Raw genomic sequence first — 19,490 nt, forward strand, 5'->3', positions numbered from 1 at the left:
TTGCAGAAAAGTTTCAAAAATAAGTAGTAACTTTCCTGGGGGGCAGGGAAAAGAAAAGTAGTTGGTAGTTTAATTTACATCATATGTATGATTCATTTAACAATGTTTTCTCCATTATAATTAAAATCTCACCATAAATAACCTATGCAGTTAGGATTAAATATATCTTGTCCAGAGGTTTGTTTGATTTTTAAATCTTCTGTTGATTTTCTTTTGATTAGTGAATAATACAAAAGACCAAAAGGCTGAATATTTGATCATTTATATAATCACAACACACTTTTGAAGCCAGAAGTAAAGCACATTTGAAACACTACTGGAAAATATGACACTTTCTTCCCAAAGCTTCAGGACTCTTTCTGAAAACATTCCTTTGTATAGGAAACTTAAGATCATTATCATAAACTGATGTTTAAGCGATGGGGAAAGCAAAATCTAAAGGCTATTCCAGCAAGTTTCCTTAGCACACATTTCCTGTTTATATAGATTATCATAAGGCTTTATGGAGCTTTAAAATCCTGAACTTCTCAAGGACAAAACATCTTTGGCAGCAACACAATGCCCAGTCCATAATGGCTTTCCCAGATGTGTTTCTAAGATGAGGCACAGAGATTTGGGATAATGCTTCATGTACTCTAAATTACTAATGGAGACCCAAGTATTATCTGGGGATATGACAAGATGGACAAGAGTTCAGACTCTGGAGCCAGGTTGCCTGGCTTCGAGCCCTGGTTCTGCCAATTGCCCAGTGTGTATCCTTGGACAAGTTCCTTAAACTCGCAGTACATCCGTAATCTTATCTGTTAAATTGAACTAGTGACTATACTCACCACAGGGGTTGGTGTGAGGATTAAATGAGTTAACACATGTAAAGCCCTTAGAACAATGTCTGGCACACTGAAAAACTTATTTTTTAAGTCAGTTATTATTACATATGTGCTGATTTAGATGTAGTATCTATTTTTTAATTACCCACACAAAAATTTTTCACAGAAACCAAGAACAAAAGCGGCATAAAATTATTTATTTGACATGCAGTTTAATGTGGTTTTGAAAAACTTAGCACATATTTCCTGTTTCATGTTTATGTTTTGAACATTTCAGAGTATTTCAAGTCATGAGAATTCTCTGATATGTTCATTATTCATTGCTACCTAGTGGTAATTAAACTATAGATTATTGTATAATCAATTATTTCTTTCATAATAACTGGAAATCTAAACGTCATAAATCAACTAATTTCAATGCGTGTGCTTTTAATTTGATCATTATCACATATTACTTTTATACATGTGGATGTAATAAAAAATCAAGAAAGCCATTCTTAAAAACTCATATGTTATTAAAATTTTGCAATATGGTTAGTGTCTTATGTTGAAAACCACAGTCTAACGTCAGGCATCTTTGGCAGTAACTTTCATTGCCAACAAGACACTTGTAGTTAAAGAGAAATCTTTTTGCCCGTATGTAATTTCCAGTAGAAAAAGTGCAGTACTGAATATTACTGAAGTTAATTGATACAGACGGTATGCCACTGCTTTCTGGAACTGTCAGGAAAATTATGTTTCATTTCTTTAGCCTCACATCTTAGATTTACTCTAAAACAAATCTAGAAGTGCCACTGTTTTCATAAATGCAAATCAACCCTCCTAATTTCTGCTCAGCTGTTTTATCACAGAATAAAATAATTTATTCTTCAGCATTAATCCAAGGTTATTTGGCTCACTTCTGAATTTAAGAAGCAAAATAAAGAAATTAAGAGAAAGCATGAAACCAAATTAACAATAATTATTATATAGATTTAGGGGTTTCAAATAGTTCTAAGGGTAAAATCAATTCCAGAGTAATCTAAGGTATATTGGTAGAGGTCCAAATTTGTAAATAGAGTACAGAAGACACAAGATGACTTTTTAGATAGGAATAAGAATCTACTTCCTACAGAAGCTATTTCTAAGAAACTCTATATTATAGTATGGTATTTAAAGTAAGAAAATACCCGTTCTGATTATTTTACTCTAGGAGAAACCATCTTGTTCTTTAAAGCAACTTCAAACCTGTTGATTTCAGGTGTAAAGAATTTAAGTGGACCTTTGAGACAGTCAGGAAAATTCCTAAATATATTGATCTTAGTCATTTTCAGTAATGAACCTTCTTCACTCTGAAAAACACTTCTTAGCTTAGGATTCAACATCTAGTCGGTAAGGTAAGATATAATACTCACATTTACTCATTCGTTCTTTAAGCTGTTATTGGGTGGTTTGATGTTTATAGTATCAGGTACTATTCTCTGTGTTGTAAACTCATTATCTCATTTAATCCCACACCTCACTCAATGGAGAAGGTGGATTAACACCTCCTCCACAGTGACTTATTCTATCTCATGAGATGGAGGAGGTATTATTATTATGTAAAAATATACAAATATACAAATGAGGAATGTATATAGTGTACAAATGAGGAGACTGAAGCAGTGAGGTAAGTGAGTTATGAAAGGTCACTTGCCCCAAGTGGAAGAGTCTTCAATAGCATGCGACCTGACTCTAATCCCACATCTTCTAACTGCACTGTGCTGAGCACACAAGGTGTAAGATAGTAAACCATCCCAATTTGCCTGGGACACAAGGATTTCAGTGATAAAACCGGGAATTAACTATCATATAAAACATGTAAATAGCAGTTATTTTCACTTTGCCATAAGATATAAAAGAATCTTTATGTCAATGCCAAAGTACAATAAAATATGGAAATGATCCATTTTTATAAAACTATTTTTTTCTACATAGTGAACAATTGTAATAAGAAGGGGGAAGCAGATAAGTACTCCCAAAAGGGAAAGAAAGTAAAGGTACACCAACATTTTTGAGCGGCAACTATTGCCAGACTCTGTGTCAATTATACGTTTTTTCATCTACTCCTTTGAAAAATCACATATAGTATGTAATATTATCCTCCTTTTATAGATGCAGAAACTGAAAGAGCTAAAATAACTTGCCCAAGATCATGCAGGTAGCATAGCTAGATTTGGAATTGTTTTTTTCCTCAAAACCGTATATTTTATACTACAAGTAATTTAGGATTAAAGTCTATTGATTTGCCATTCTGTTATTTCAGTAACTCTGCTCTAGGGCTAGAATTATCCTTAGAAAACATCTTTATTTGTGTGTTCCTTCTGGCATTCCAGTCAAAAAAAATTAAGTTGAGTACCTCCTCTGTGCCTCACTCTGTGCTATATGTAGCTAGTGAACTTGCAGAGAATTAAGCCCCAGTCCTGACCTCAGCAGCATTTTAGAGTAGAAGGCAGACACCTTTGTAGTTAGTATCAATGCCATACCTAATAAGTGTTATACAATTGTTTAAGATGTAAATGGAAGAAAAAGTAAACCATCAGAGTCATCCTAAAACAAAAAGTGATTCACGGGAAAGTTGACCGTGGAGATGGTATTTAAGTTCTTTTTTTTATTTGTAAGTATATGATTTTACCAAATGAAGACAGTGAGAAGGCAGTCTTCCAAAGAGAAGAGGAAGGTCCAAGCAAAGTCGTACTTAGGGAATTCTGAGTCCCCTAGAGAATTTGAAAAACAGGAGGTGGGGAACTGGGGCTGTAAAAGATGACATGGAAACAAAGGTTGAGGAAAGATTGTGAAGGAATGTAATTGCCAAGTAGTTTAGACCTTAATCCTGAAGAAAAAAATACAATATGTAAAGCAGTCTTTAAAGGAGGGATGAGACATTAGTCCTTTATAGTAATTGTTTACTTATTTCTATTCCCCTTTCCACTATACACTCCATGAGAGCAGGATCTTGTATTGATTGAGGATGTTTCTTCAGAAACCAGAAGAGTACTTGATGCATAGTAGGCATTTAAATATGTATATCTGCTGTATCACTGAATGTTTAAAATAATGATTATACAAGCATTAACAGGTACAACCAGTAAACAATTATTGTAATACGTCAAGAGAAAACAAAGGCAGAATGTGGACAGTGATAATAGGTTTTGTATAGAATCAGCACCACTTAACAACTTATGGACTAATAAGGGTTTGATTAAGTGGGAAATCCAATATTACAATAGGGTTTCATACCTGGGTAATTAGATGGATGGTGGTGTCTTAACCAAAACAGAAATAGAGGAGGAAAAGAAGTTTCAAGGGAAATCTTTTTAAGTTTGTATTTGAATTCACTGAGAATAAGATTCATCTGGGACATGATCTGATAATCATCAGGCAACAGTGTTAAGAGGAAAACAATCCTCCAATTTTACTTCTTGTGAATAAAAATAATTATTTAATATATAAATTTGTTCAAATTTGTGTCATCCATATCTCTTGAATGCCTTAGAGGGATAAGAAAACTATTTCATTTATTATGAAATCCATTTGAGATTATAATTATAATTCACTATCAGTACAGCAGAAACAGGGAGTAGAAATAAATTAAATAACTGGCTCAAAAAGTCCTGAATTACAACTTGGGAGGAAGAAAATACAGGCAACCTGTCAATTCAAATTATTGCCATAAATTTCGTTACCTATTAGACAAAATATAGATGTGTTATAACATTAAATAAACTAGATTGATTTAAATCTGTGATAGAGTTTGGGGGTTGTTGAGATTTGTTTGGGTTCTTGATATTACTGACTACACATTAGAAATTGCCAAACTGATACAAAACACTACATCCAGCACAAACTCATTACTTACGTGAAAATGTTGAATCTGTAATCTCCTTTCAGAGTCTTCTCTGAGGCCAAAAAAAGGTGGGCACTGTTTCACTCACAAAATATTTTCCCCAGAATTTCCCTGGAACATTTAAAGAATACCTCTCTTTTGTTTCCTTTAACAACAACACAAGAATAGCCTTATCATTATCTGTTTTCTCAATACCTATATCAAAATCATCGTAAGTATTGAGAAGCTGCAAATTTGAAAAAGATTCATTTGTTAATAGTCTATAAAAGTCTCAGTTAAAGAAAATTATTGTTCTCTATAACAGAAAAAGATGATATGGCATTTTGTGATTCATTGCATTCAGAATATAAGTGATTTCTTATCGAATCTTGATTCTAATGCAGTTTAAAATATCCATAACAATATCTGGGCTATTCATGAAGGAAAACCAAAGAACTTCACTTTTCGTGTGACTTGTAGAAGTATTTCTGAAGATCTCTTCAACTGATGAGGCTTCTAAGAAAGATCTGGGGATTTTGAGACTTGGCTAACATTTAAGAATCCTGGAGCTTGTCCATTGACTCCAGTACAATGCAAAGATTAGGCTAATCCTGTGACATGAGGCACTTAGGGTAACTGGCTAAAACTGTAAAAATGGAAATAAGCTGAAATATTTTGAAAATATAAAAAAAAGAGAATCACATCCAAATGTATTTTCTAAGAGCAAAAGTATAATATATAATTTTCACATATTTAAAAATAACACAGAAAAAGCACTGTTACCAATGGACTTCTCACACCTAACCACATATTTGAAGAATATCACCCTAACTTTCATAATTTCCCTCATACCTATCTACTTTCTTGATTATAAAATGTAATCATGGACTGTAAGCTTGTAATCTGCACATTGTATCTAACTTCCCTGTAGAAAACCACTAGGAAACAAATTACAGGTTAGATAACCAGCGATATTCCAAAAAAAATAACTCCTTAGTTTAATAACACTTGCTTTCAAATGATGCTACTGAACAAAATACAAAAGACTCAGAGCTCAGGTGTGAAACTTTTAATTTACAAGAAACCGGGGGAGTCTTCCTTTGACTCTTTACTATCTTTAATGAGAAGATGAAACTTGTCACTGATGAATTTTAAGATTGTATAAAGTATCTCCCAAAGAGGTACAGATAGCACTAATTTCCAAGTACTTTGTATTCACATAGATTAGAATCTTGCTGAAGTACTTCAGTGTTACTCTGTTAGGAATTGTGAAACTGATGAGAAAAATCAACTGGTTTCTATGAAGCACCTACTCTGCTCAGCTCTATGGGAGATGACCTTGAGAAACCCAGTGAATGGGGATACAAAGCATCTGTGGGAAGATGAGGGAAAAAAACAGCCTAATACAAAACCAGGCACACATTTCATAATGCAGACAGTAGATGTGATGGGAGTGCAACCATAGGAAATGGCTGTGGGAGACTTTCATGGAGGAGGTGCAGTGTATAAATTCTAGGGAGATGTGAGTGTGATTAGGGAAAGAAGCAAGTTGCGAGATAATCCTGGCAGGGGAATACCAAAAGGAAAGGCAGAAGGAGATAGGATTGAGTAAGTATAGGTGATACTGACAGTTGATGAAGCAGTAGATGATAAGGTTAGTTAGAAGAGAAGAGGTCCATCACTGGAGAGGATTGCCTAACAGCATGGGCCGCACAGTTCTGATCTATAAATCATGTCTGAGAGGCACCTTTGGCATAAAGGTTAAGAGCTTAAACTCTGAGACAGACTGCTTGATAGCCACTTAGTAGCCATTTGATTTGGGGCAAGTAGTTTAATTTACTATGCCTCAATTTCTCTATCTGTGTAACAGGGATAATAATAGTATTCCTAGGGAATGTCAGCGTTTTTTTTTAATATATTTTTATTTATTTTAAAATATATTTTTAGAAAACTAGATATGTTTCTCTGACATCAATGGTCAAGATAGATTGAAAAGGTGTGATTATGAAAGAACCTGGGCAGTCATCGTAATAACCCCAATTTTCCCCTTAACATCCAGAATCCATTATCATTCAAACTGGAATAGTGGACTCATAATTTTTAGTTTTCCCTACCTTGCTAACCAAGCATTTGCATCAAGCTCCTGTCTGCAAGCTCTCTGAAACCCATGGCCAAATAAAAGATTTCATGACAAACTTTCAGATTTAAAACCCGGATCTTCTAGATCCCTGCCTACAGTAGTTCTGACAGTTCCTTTGACCTCAATATTTTCTGATATAGTTTTTTTTTTATCTGTATTTGGGTGAAATTAATGACTTTTAGGAACATTATAGAAATCTGCCAAAATGGAAAACTTCTTTGGGTTCTAATTCTATGCATGATAAATTGGGAACTTTATTGCTACATTTAACCTTTACCACATCTTTCTTTAAAATACAGATTTAAATGTAAAATCTAGCATTTGCAGACATTGTACTAATTTGTTCCAGTCACCCTTTGTAACCCTCAAGGCTTTGGGTTCATAAAAGGGACATGAATTACAATATGAGATCTAATATTTCCGTCACTGGTACACATAATTTCTTTCCAGATCTTCTTTGTGCTCATGAGGAAAAACTCTGTGCACAGTGCAGATTGAATTGCTAAAAATTCCAATGAGAAGCGAGAAATATAGAAGTAAAAAGTAAATATGTCATACATGTTTATTTCAGGTAAATATCACTTTCCCTCCCTAAAAAGACTTTATCTTTTAAACTCCGGCAATTGAGCAGAACAAATAGATTCTTTTCTTTGAAACAAATCAGTTACTTACGTCAAATATTCTATCTAATAGAGGTGTATTGGGAACTGTAACAATTGCAAATAGATATGATAAAAAAGAAATAAATGATGTTCAGTTTCTGATTTTAGCTTCTGCAGTAGACTATGAAATCAGAAGTTACTTATTTTTCATGTACTGCCATCATTGTTCTGTTGATCTAATCTATGTCCAATAAAGAGATGATCAAGAACTACTACAGGTCCCACCAACTTTGTAGCATTCATCAATCTACTGACGTTTTTCTACTTAAAAGCCCTGAAAAGTAGACTATGACTGATGGTTTATAATTTCTTAAAGAGAATTCATGAATTTCTCCTTTCTGCTTTGCCTTAGGAATATTTCAGAAATGCCCGGTCTAATGTAATTCAGCCATAATAACTGCATCACTGGAGGAGACGTACCACAACTGCCAAAGCAGCTATAGTAACTGCTTAAACCCTGACTTTAGCTTGTTGATTGCCTTTTAAGGAAAAGCTCCGGACAAAAAGAACATAATCTGAACAAGTGATTGCAGGGCTTTAGAAAAGGAAGTGCTTAATTACTTAGTAATTCATATTGTAATTCATGTTCTTTTTATGAACTCAAAGGAAATAATGCTATAAAGAAACGGAGAAATGTGTATGTTTAATGTGTTTATAGAAGCGTGTTGGAAAATGAAGTTCCTATTAATAAAATACAAATAATTTAGCTGCCACAGCTGGAAATCTCTAACTGCAGCACATATTTCTGTAATTGCTGTAATTCTTATGTGTTCTCTTGCTCTCTTTGCAGGCAGACCAGTAATGATTGTGGTGGAATATATGGAGAATGGATCCCTAGACTCCTTTTTACGGGTGAGGTGTTCTTTTCTGATGGCATTTAAATAAGCTATTCTGAGTTCTATATTTAAAACATTTATCATAAATTAATTTTTGCATAATGTTATTCATGGATTTTTCCATGAAGAATAGCAGGATTTTCTCTAGGGTGTGTTTCTCTGATACTGTGATACATTAGAGTGTTACTAAGAGGATGGGGGGAATATATACACATGAGAATATAATTGATTTCTCCTATAAATTCACTTGCCATATTAATATATACATATTTTCAAATGATGTTATAAAGAAAGAGATTAAATGAAATTCAGTAGCTTCACATAGCCTGTGTGAAGCAACTGAGTTTCATTTTGCTTTATCACATTTAACTATTTAGTAGGATATTTTATGCATTATCTATAATGCTGGACCCTTTAAATTGATGTATATTTACCAATAATGACTCAAGTTCATATCAGAAAATGGATTTTATCAGCTTTGTCCTTCTTAAGTTCGTTGGCTGACTATTTAGAAAACAAAAAGAGAAAGAATGAAACTCTGGCTGAGATTTGTTTTAGAACAAAAATTTTTAAAGCACTCTTTTTAAGTGACTTATGCTTGAAAGTATGGTATATACAAAAATCATTTGTTTTATATAGTGGTACAGAATAACACAGCTGAGAAGGTACCATGAAGTTATAATTCAAAATGTGTTTATAATATTTTTAACATTTAAAAAAGCCAATGTATGCTACAAAAATATTCATTGATATTGGAAAAAACAGAAATATTAGAAAAGTCACTAGAGTATTTTGCATCCCCAGCAGAGGTCACATATGTGCATGTCACTGTATTCCTTAATATATATTTACCTACAGAGACATAGCCAATTTTCTTACCTATAAAATGACTGGACTTTTGCTATTTGAAATGTGTTATTTGTTTTTCTTCATTTTTTATGGGAATAAACAATCTCAAGCATTCTTTCTTCACTTCATTTTTTGCCCAGTGTTATTTGGACAAGTTCTGTGTGCATCTTACCTCTCTCCCTTGATCTCATTTTCGTTTATTTTTCTTGGTCCCATGCCCTCTCCTTCCAACTGCTCTCAATATTAGCAGTGATAATATATTTATACTGTGACTGGACTTGATGTCCAGATTCAATGCCAGAAGCTGAATTCAGCAAAATTGTCGAGTTATTATCGAGCAGTACTCTTCACGGAATGCATACCCTCAACCAAGTATGCTCTTTAAGGCAAAATGAAATTCATAGGTGTTTAGGGACGTGAACTATTTGTTCTTTTCTGTAGCCATTCTCAGAATGTTATTTTATAGCTTGTATCCATTTCTCCTGTAAATGTGCTAAATTACTTTAGGATAGTTTTTTAGGACCACCTATAGTACTTGAAATGCATATATACTTATGCCCTCCCATTATGTTTATCCAGAAACTAATTTTTATCAGATACATATCAAAATGACTTATTATCTAATGGCGCTTCAGATAGGATTTTTTAATCTACTATATCCTAGAGCTGAGTATAATGGCAAATAATGTAACAGACACTCATTCAAATTGCTGCTGAAAAATGGGTCAAATGACTGCCACGAGCAAATTAGGAGAGAAATGTTAGCTTCAGATATACTTTTTATCCTGCTGAATCATCAATCAATTAAAACATGTTATAAAGAAAAGATAATATAAGTAAAATATTTACTTAAAAACATCCTACTACATGTTTATAAGTGGTATGTTTCATGATCTAAGATTTAAAAACTAATATTTTTCAGCTCTTATGCACCACGTAGGTTAGACACAATACAATCTGGGAAAGAATAAATGTTCAAATAATGGTGGCTACCACTACTAATACTATGAGAATCTTAACATATATTATCTCAGTTCGTCTTGGCTCTGCCACTTACTGGCTGTGTGACCTTGTGACTTGAGCAAGTGACTAACTTCTCTGTGCCTCTGTTTATTCATCTATAAAGTGGGAATATTAACTGTATCCACCTCATACAATTGTTATAAGGATTGAGTTGATTATTATAAAGCATATAGAATAATGGCTGACACATTGTAAAGGGTGGAGCGAGGATTGAAACTCAAGTCTCTGAATGCAAAAGCCATGTTCTCATACACTTTGAATTCTTTTTATTAAATTACTTATGACTTCTTATAAGTCCACTACCATCTTCCCATGGGGTCTTGGGTCCCCTCCTCACATAGAATTTCTATTAAAATAAAAATCATATGAATGGGATAAAAAAACATAGGGCCAATACTCCCTTTTTACTCTTCTATAGGATTCTTACTTTCTTTGTAATCATATCTCTTATATCCCAGAAGCTCAAAGTGCTTTATAAATTTTAGGTCAATAGCAGATATTCAACTCCCCACGGCTAGCAGAAATAAAATATATAAATATATATATCCCACAAATTCTGAAAAGCGAAGTCATTTTTCAAACTACTGCTTCAGAATTTGATAATCGCAGCTTCTGTTAGCACAGAGAGGAGGAAGTGGCTAAGTGCACGGCACAGTAGGGGAGCCATCCATGGCTCATTAATAGCGTTCTGTGCTTACTGGAGCTGGAAAAGATTTCCCTTGGTCTCCCACACCACTTGAAAATCACTTCAATTCACTGTTCTATATGACAGAGTGGTAGCAAACGAAGTACAAGATTACAATCTAGTGCCAGCAGCAGTGGCTGGCTAGCTGTGATATTGCACCAAATTCATAAATCTACTGTTTGAATCCTTGCGGACATTCCTCCAGATATATATTAGCAGGGAGAGTGTGGCGTGGTTAAGTAAGTATGTGTGTGTGTAAGTGTGTATGTGTGTGTATATGTGCACGTACGTGTGGGAAAAGGGAGTGGGTAGGTACATAAGTATGTATGTGTTTTAAATTTTAAAATAAAATGCAACCTGACTTAGCAAGCGGAGCATCAGCCTAACTGCCCAGAAGATATGACCTCACTGATGTGCAGGTTTTCCTAACCTTTCCAAGGAAATACACTAGTGTGAATGAATGCAGTCTTGACCATTATCCCTGTACAGTCTCTCTCCATGTATACATATGGATTTCATAAACACTTTTTGTGGCGGCACTTACCTGGCAACTGCTTATCCCTAAATCTTTGGACCTCCATTTTTATAACAATATTAACTAGCAATCCAAATAAAAATAGTTATAAATTACTTTAAAAATTCGAGATATCATGTGTCAAGCACAAACAATTTATTCCTTTATTTTATAACATTTGTTGAATGTGGATTTGTTTATTATATCACAAAACTCAGTTATACAAAAATACAAAACCACTGGTTTCAGTTCAAGAGGGTATATTGTGTTCAGCATCCTGCTCCCATCTCAAAACCTTTTTTTTTTTTTTTTTTTTTTTTTGCGGTACGTGAGCCTCTCACTGTCGTGGCCTCTCCCGTTGCGGAGCACAGGCTCCGGACGCGCAGGCTCAGCAGCCATGGCTCACAGGCCCAGCTGCTCCACGACATGTGGGATCTTCCCGGACCGGGGAACGAACCCGCGTCCCCTGCATCAGCAGGCGGACTCCCAACCACTGCGCCACCAGGGAAGCCCTCTAAACCTTTGACATAAGAGAAAAAGATATACATACATTACTTATAAAGCACAATCACATAAGCAAGTGAGAAAGTGTCATACAGAAATAATAACAAGAAAAACATTGGAGAAATTAATAAAGACAAAAAGCAAACAGAATCAGATTGAGTAAGGAAACCATAGCCAAAAACACACTCAGGAAAGGATGTTTGAGAGCAAGAGGAATATGTGGAAGGTAGTGCTACCAACTGAAATAAAGATACAGAGGAGGAAAAGGATGGGCTGGTCATTGGAAGAAGATGATGAGTTTAATTTGGGTCTTGTTACCTTTGAGATGCCTATGGAACATGCAATGAAAGTGTCCAGACAAAATTGGAAAGATATATCTGAAACACAACAGGAAAATCTTGACTAAAGTTAAAGATTTGGGAGTCAGTAGAATAAAAGTGGTTATTAAACCCAAACCATGATATTTTCCAGGAAGAAATGTTAGACAAAGGAAAGGAGTTGAACAAGGTTGGAACTCTGTGGCATACCAACCTGAGGAAGCGGCACGGATGGCAGCTCCATCCATGAGAGGTGAAAAGACAAGCAAGGGGGGAGAGGAGGCCATGGCATCCCAAACCTAAGAGAATAGAGCGTTTCAGGCAGGAGCAAACAAGCAGTTGTATTAAATGCAGCAGAGAAATTCTGGAAGACAGAGACTATGACATCTATATGATATCTACGACTAAGGCAGAGACTAGACATCTATGGCATTTGACACTTTCTTAAGTGGCCCTCCAAGATCTCAACAAGAGCAGTTTTAATGGGTTGGGCCCAGGCAGAAGCCAGACTGTAGAGGGCAAAATGAGACTAAAATATAAATAGAATTGGCAGGTGGAGACCAATTTTTAGGGGAAAAGTGGGTGAGATGGCAAGGCAAGAGATAAATCAGATGCTAGTAGACCAAAAGAAAAATCAAGGGCATTTTTTAAGATAGAAAATAATTTAGACAATTTATACACTGCGGGCTAGGAAATCAAAGAAAATACTGTTAAACTGGTAAGGCAAAATATCTCGGGAGATGGGAAGGTACAAAATCAAGGACCCTGGTGAAGGATTAACTTTGAGTAGCAGAAACCTCCACATTTTCCAAGACTTGAAGGAGCTGTGTGTTGTGGATCTAGAGGGATTTATGAGGAACATGCATTAAATTTAAGAAAATGATACCTCATGCTGTTGTATTTCTATGCAAAGTAGGAAGAAAGTTTATGTGGGAGTTTGAGGACAAATCTTCACTGAAGGTGAATGCTTAGAGTAATTGCTGAAGTTAAAAAGATAAATTGCTGATGAGAAAAAAAAACAACAAAAAAAACAGGACCATCAGAATCAGGTTCTACTCCAAGAACACAGAGTTTTCAGGACCCCTGCAAGGGCAACCAGCTAAAAATCTTTACCAAGGTTTTTAATGATATGCAATGTAAGTGGCCAGGGAGAGGATCTTCTGGACTGCTGGCCCAATGATTTGTATTCGTTACAGGCACTCTTCCTCCACTCCCGCCAGTCCCCATCTTTGGTCCTAGAGAAAACAAAATGATTAACTAGTTCTGCTGACTTCCAGGTGATGCTAGAGAACGTGAGTGTTTTGGCAGTGGTGTGCATACTTCTGTGATTTCCTAGAGGAACAACTGACCGCTCCCCTCCCCTCTGCAATGTAAGGCTGGAGATAAAAGAGGCTATTGTTTGTAGAACAGGTACAATAGAACAAGAGTACTACAGGGGAATTGGGATGGTAGTTCAAGTAAGCAACCAGTGAAGCCAGGTTAGACAAAAGGAGGCAATAAAGAGGCCGAAATAAAGAGGCCGTTAGGCCGTTATGGACTGGAAGTCTTTATTAGGTAGAAGAGCAAGTATAGCTGTGTATGAAGGTGGGAGAGCTAAGGAAAAGAACATGGCCAGAAAGTAAGATATTGGCAGTGGTTTGTTAGAGCCAGATCATACCAGCTTGTAAGAGATGATGATTAAATAGTCAGAAATTTGGGGAGCTGGTTGTTAAATAGGTAGTCGCTTGAAATTGGCCACGATGGGAGTATTGACACCACAGAAACTGGCAAATGCTACACATCAGAACTTGTTTGCTTTATTTTTCTTCAGAGAGTCAGTTTACCAACACCTTAGATTGACATTTAAGATTTCTGAAGTGAGGTAATTTCGGGGATGACAATTTCCATGTGTGGTCTAGGAGTCAGTAGCTAAAGTAAAAACAAAGATGAGTATCTTTAACTAACTAATGTAGCTAACATTTATGTGTGCTCTCTCTGAGTCAGGCATTATTCCAATCCCATGCCTTAAGTATGGTAAGCACTAGGTAAGCACCCAGTGCCTACAACCACATTGTGAGGTAGGTGTTACTATTATCCCCTCTTTACCAATGAGGAAACTGATGCAAAGCAAATTAGGTAACTGGCCCAGTGTTAAACGGCTGATAAATCATTCATCATTCATTTATTTTTTGCACAAATATGTGTTGACCAACTATAGTAGGCCAGGCACTATTCTGGAGCTTGGAATACAGAAGCAATCAAAATAGAAATTAAAAATCTGGTGGGAAGAGAAATAAAGAATTCAACAAAATATGTGGTACATCAGATAGTAGAGAAGAATAAAACGGGAGAAGTAGAAGTGGAAGTGAGATTGGGTTTCGATGTTGAGTAAACAGGGAAGGTCTCACTGAAAAGTGGCATGTGAGTAAAGATGGGAAGCAGGTGAGGGAACAAACCAATTGGGTACGAGGGGGAAAAGAATCCAGAGAGTAAAAACAGAAAGTGCCAGGGCCCTGAGGTGGGAGCATTTTACACCTGTAGAACAACAAAGTAAGTCTTTATGCTCAATGACTATACGCTTGTTTTTCCTAGGTCAGTGCTAAGTCATGCCTATTATCTCTTCATAATTATTAATAATGACCCTTTTACTCCGCAGTAGGGATGATAAAATATAGCAGTCACCCTATCATTATGGCTAGAATGGAGTATGCATGGGGAAGGACAGTAGGAGCTGAAGTCAGAGAGTGGATGGAGGCAGAAAGGGGATCAAATCTTAGAGGGAAATGGTCCTCAACCTTGGCTGCACATTATAATCGTTCAATTTAGAGAGCTTTTAACAATCCCAGGTTCCAGACTGCACCCCAGATGAATTAAAGCAGAATTTCTTGGGCTGGGACACATGCATCAATATTTATTAAAAGTTCCCTCATTTGAGTCCAATATGCATCCAGGCTGGAAAACCACTGAGATAGGATCTTGTAGGCCACTGAAATGACTTTGAATTTTCTCTGGGTAAGACAGAAAGCCATTGTAGGGTTTGGAGGAGAGGCACAACATAATCTGGTTATGTTTTAAAAGGACTGCTCTGGTTGTTGTATTGAGAAGAGGCTATAGTGAGGTACAGATGGATGCAGGGAAATCAGGAGGCTTTTGCAATAATCAAGGTAAGGAGATGATGGTGGCTTAGATTAGGATAGTTGCAGTTGAGCTGATGGAAAATGGTAGATTCTGTGATGTATTTTGAACATAGAGCCAATGGGATTTGCTGGGGGTTTGGATAAAGCATTTAAGCAAAAAAGAATATTCAAGGATGCCTGGCATCCACAAAACAAGGTCAAGAACAGGCAATAACTACTTCCTATAGTCATTGTGACTTTATTGTAGTGAATAGCTAATAGACCTAAAACTTCTACATAATGTCTGGCACATATTAAGGTCTCCATAATGTTATCTATTATTATTATAATATATTTCAGAAGATGTCACTAAGAGGTTTTTTTTCCGGTACGCGGGCCTCTCACTGTTGTGGCCTCTCCTGTTGCGGAGCACAGGCTCCGGACGCGCAGGCTCAGCGGCCATGGCTCACGGGCCTAGCTGCTCCGCCGCAGCATGTGGGATCCTCCCGGACTGGGGCACGAACCCGTGTCCCCTGCATCGGCAGGCGGACTCTCAACCACTGTGCCACCAGGGAAGCCCTAAGAGTTTTTTTTTTTTCAGGTTTCTACATGAATCCTTTATTTTTTTTTAACATCTTTATTGGGGTATAATTACTTTACAATGGTGTGTTAGTTGATGCTTTTTAACAAAGTGAATCAGTTATACATATGTTCCCATATCTCTTCCCTCTTGCGTCTCCCTCCCTCCCACCCTCCCTATCCCACCCCTCCAGGCGGTCACAAAGCACCGAGCCGATATCCCTGTGCCATGCGGCTGCTTCCCACTAGCTATCTACCATACGTTTGTGTGTATAGGTCCATGACTCTCTCTTGCCCTGTCACAGCTCACCCTTCCCCCTCCCCATATCCTCAAGTCCGTTCTCCAGTAGGTCTGTGTCTTTACTCCTGTCTTACTCCTAGGTTCTTCATGACACATTTTTTTTTCTTCTTAAATTCCATATATATGTGTTAGCATACAGTATTTACCTTTTTCTTTCTGACTTACTTCACTCTGTATGACGGACTCTAGGTCTATCCACCTCATTACAAATAGCTCAATTTCGTTTCTTTTTATGGCTGAGTAATATTCCATTGTATATATGTGCCACATCTTCTTTATCCATTCATCTGATGATGGACACTTAGGTTGTTTCCATCTCTGGGCTATTGTAAATAGAGCTGCAATGCACATTTTGGTACATGATTCTTTTTGAATTATGGTTTTCTCAGGGTATATGCCCAGTAGAGGGATTGCTGGGTCATATGGTAGTTCTATTTGTAGTTTTTTAAGGAACCTCCATACTGTTCTCCATAGTGGCTGAACCAATTCACATTCCCACCAGCAGTGCAAGAGTGTTCCCTTTTCTCCACAGCCTCTCCAGCATTTATTGTTTCTAGATTTTTTGATGATGGCCATTCTGACTGGTGTGAGATGATATCTCATTGTAGTTTTGATGTGCATTTCTCTAATGATTAATGATGTTGAGCATTCTTTCATGTGTTTGTTGGCAGTCTGTATATCTTCTTTGGAGAAATGTCTATTTCGGTCTTCTGCCCATTTTTGGATTGGGTTGTTTGTTTTTTTGTTATTGAGCTGCATGAGCTGCTTGTAAATTTTGGAAATTAATCCTTTGTCAGTTGCTTCATTTGCAAATATTTTCTCCCATTCTGAGAGTTATCTTTTGTCTTGTTTATGGTTTCCTTTGCTGTGCAAAAGCTTTTAAGTTTCATTAGGTCCCATTTGTTTATTTTTGTTTTTATTTCCATTACTCTAGGAGGTGGGTCAAAAAGGATCTTGCTGTGATTTATTTCATAGAGTGTTCTGCCTATGTTTTCCTCTAAGAGTTTGATATTTCTGACCTTACATTTAGGTCTTTAATCCATTTTGAGCTTATTTGTGTATGGTGTTAGGGAGTGATCTAATCTCATACTTTTACATGTATCTATCCAGTTTTCCCAGCACCACTTATTGAAGAGGCTGTCCTTTCTCCACTCTACATTCCTGCCACCTTTATCAAAGATAAGGTGTCCATATGTGTGTGGGTTTATCTCTGAGCTTTCTATCCTGTTCCATTGATCTATCTTTCCGTTTTTGTGTCAGTACCATACTGTCTTGATTACTGTAGCTTTGTAGTATAGTCTGAAGTCAGGGAGCCTGATTCCCCCAGCTCCTTTTTTCGTTCTCAAGATTGCTTTGGCTATTCGGGGTCTTGTGTGTTTCCATACAAATTGTGAAATTTTTTGTTCTAGTTCTGTGAAAAATGCCAGTGGTAGTTTGATAGGGATTGCATTGAATTTGCAGGTTGCTTTGGGTAGTAGAGTCATTTTCACAATGTTGATTCTTCCAATCCAAGAACATGGTATATCTCTCCATCTATTTGTATTTAATTTCCTTCATCAGTGTCTTATAGTTTTCTGCATACAGGTCTTTTGTCTCCTTAGGTAGGTTTATTCCTAGATATTTTATTCTTTTTGTTGCAATGGTAAATGACAGTGTTTTCTTGATTTCAATTTCAGATTTTTCATCATTAGTATATAGGAATGCCAGAGATTTCTGTGCATTAATTTTGTAACCTGCTACTTTACGAAAGGCATGGATTAGCTCTAGTAGTTTTCTGGTAGCATCTTTAGGATTCTCTATGTAGAGTATCATGTCATCTGCAAACAGTGACAGCTTTACTTCTTTTCCGATTTGGATTCCTTTTATTTCCTTTTCTTCTCTGATTGCTGTGGCTAAAACTTCCAAAACTATGTTGAATAGGAGTGGTGAGAGTGGGCAACCTTGTCTTGTTCCTGATCTTAGTGGAAATGCTTTCAGTTTTTCATCATTGAGGATGATGTTGGCTGTGGGCTTGTCATATATGACCTTTATTATGTTGAGGAAAGTTCCCTGTATGCCTACTTTCTGTAGGGTTTTTATCATAAATTAGTGTTGAATTTTGTCAAAACCTTTCTCTGCATCTATTGAGATGACCATATGGTTTTTCTCCTTCAATTCGTTAATATGGTTTATCACAATCATAGATTTGCGTTTATTGAAGAATCCTTGCATTCCTGGAGTAAATCCCACTTGATCATGGTGTATGATCCTTTTAATGTGCTGTTGGATTCTGTTTGCTAGTATTTTGTTGAGGATTTTTGCATCTATGTTCATCAGTGATATTGGCCTGTAGTTTTCTTTCTTTGTGACATCCTTGTCTGGTTTTGGTATCAGGGTGATGGTGGCCTTGTAGAAGGAATTTGGGAGTGTTCCTCCCTCTGCTATATTTTGGAAGAGTTTGAGAAGGATAGGTGTTAGCTCTTCTCTAAATGTTTGATCGAATTCGCCTGTGAAGCCATCTGGTCCTGGGCTTTTGTTTGTTGGAAGATTTATTATTTTTTTTTTATTTTTTATTTTTTTTTTGCGGTACGCGGGCCTCTCACTGTTGTGGCCTCTCCTGTTGTGGAGCACAGCCTCCGGACGCGCAGGCTCAGCAGCCATGGCTCACGGGCGCAGCCGCTCCGTGGCATGTGGGATCTTCCCAGACCGGGGCATGAACCCGTGTCCCCTGCATCGGCAGGCAGACTCTCAACCACTGCGCCACCAGGGAAGCCCATTGTTGGAAGATTTTTAATCACAGTTTCAATTTCAGTGCTTATGATTGGTCTGTTCATATTTTCTATTTGTTCCTGATTCCGTCTTGGCAGGTTGTGCATTTCTAAGAATTTGTCTATTTCTTCCAGATTGTCCATTTTCTTGACATAGAGTTGCTTGTAGTAATCTCTCATGATCTTTTTTATTTCTGCAGTGTCAGTTGTTACTTCTCCTTTTTCATTTCTAATTCTATTGATTTGAGTCTTCTCCCTTTTTTTCTTGATGGGTCTGGCTAGTGGTTTATCTTTTTTGTTTATCTTCTCAAAGAACCAGCTTTTAGTTTTATTGATCTTTGCTATAGTTTCCTTCATTTCTTTTTCATTTATTTCTGATCTGATTTTTATGATTTCTTTCCTTCTGCTAGCTTTGGGGTTTTTTTGTTCTTCTTTCTCTAATTGCTTGAGGTGCAAGGTTAGGTTGTTTATTCGAGATGTTTCCTGCTTCATAAGGTGGGCTTGTATTGCTATAAACTTCCCCCTTAGAACTGCTTTTGCTGCATCCCATAGATTTTGAGTTGTCGT

At 36.5% G+C, this 19,490-nt stretch overlaps 1 protein-coding gene across 2 annotated transcripts in view; it reads left to right on the plus strand.

The window, feature by feature from the left end:
* The window catches only part of EPHA6 (EPH receptor A6), an 867,569-nt gene that overhangs the window by 706,637 nt on the left and 141,442 nt on the right, over positions 1 to 19,490 (plus strand). For both annotated transcript variants that reach the window (XM_060010502.1, XM_060010503.1), the window contains one exon: positions 8,264 to 8,325. In XM_060010502.1, coding sequence (XP_059866485.1) covers positions 8,264 to 8,325 — 62 coding nt within the window. The remainder of the gene's footprint in view (positions 1 to 8,263; positions 8,326 to 19,490) is intronic.

This window comes from Delphinus delphis, chromosome 4 (genome assembly GCF_949987515.2).
Source record: "Delphinus delphis chromosome 4, mDelDel1.2, whole genome shotgun sequence".
Lineage (NCBI taxonomy): Eukaryota > Metazoa > Chordata > Mammalia > Artiodactyla > Delphinidae > Delphinus > Delphinus delphis.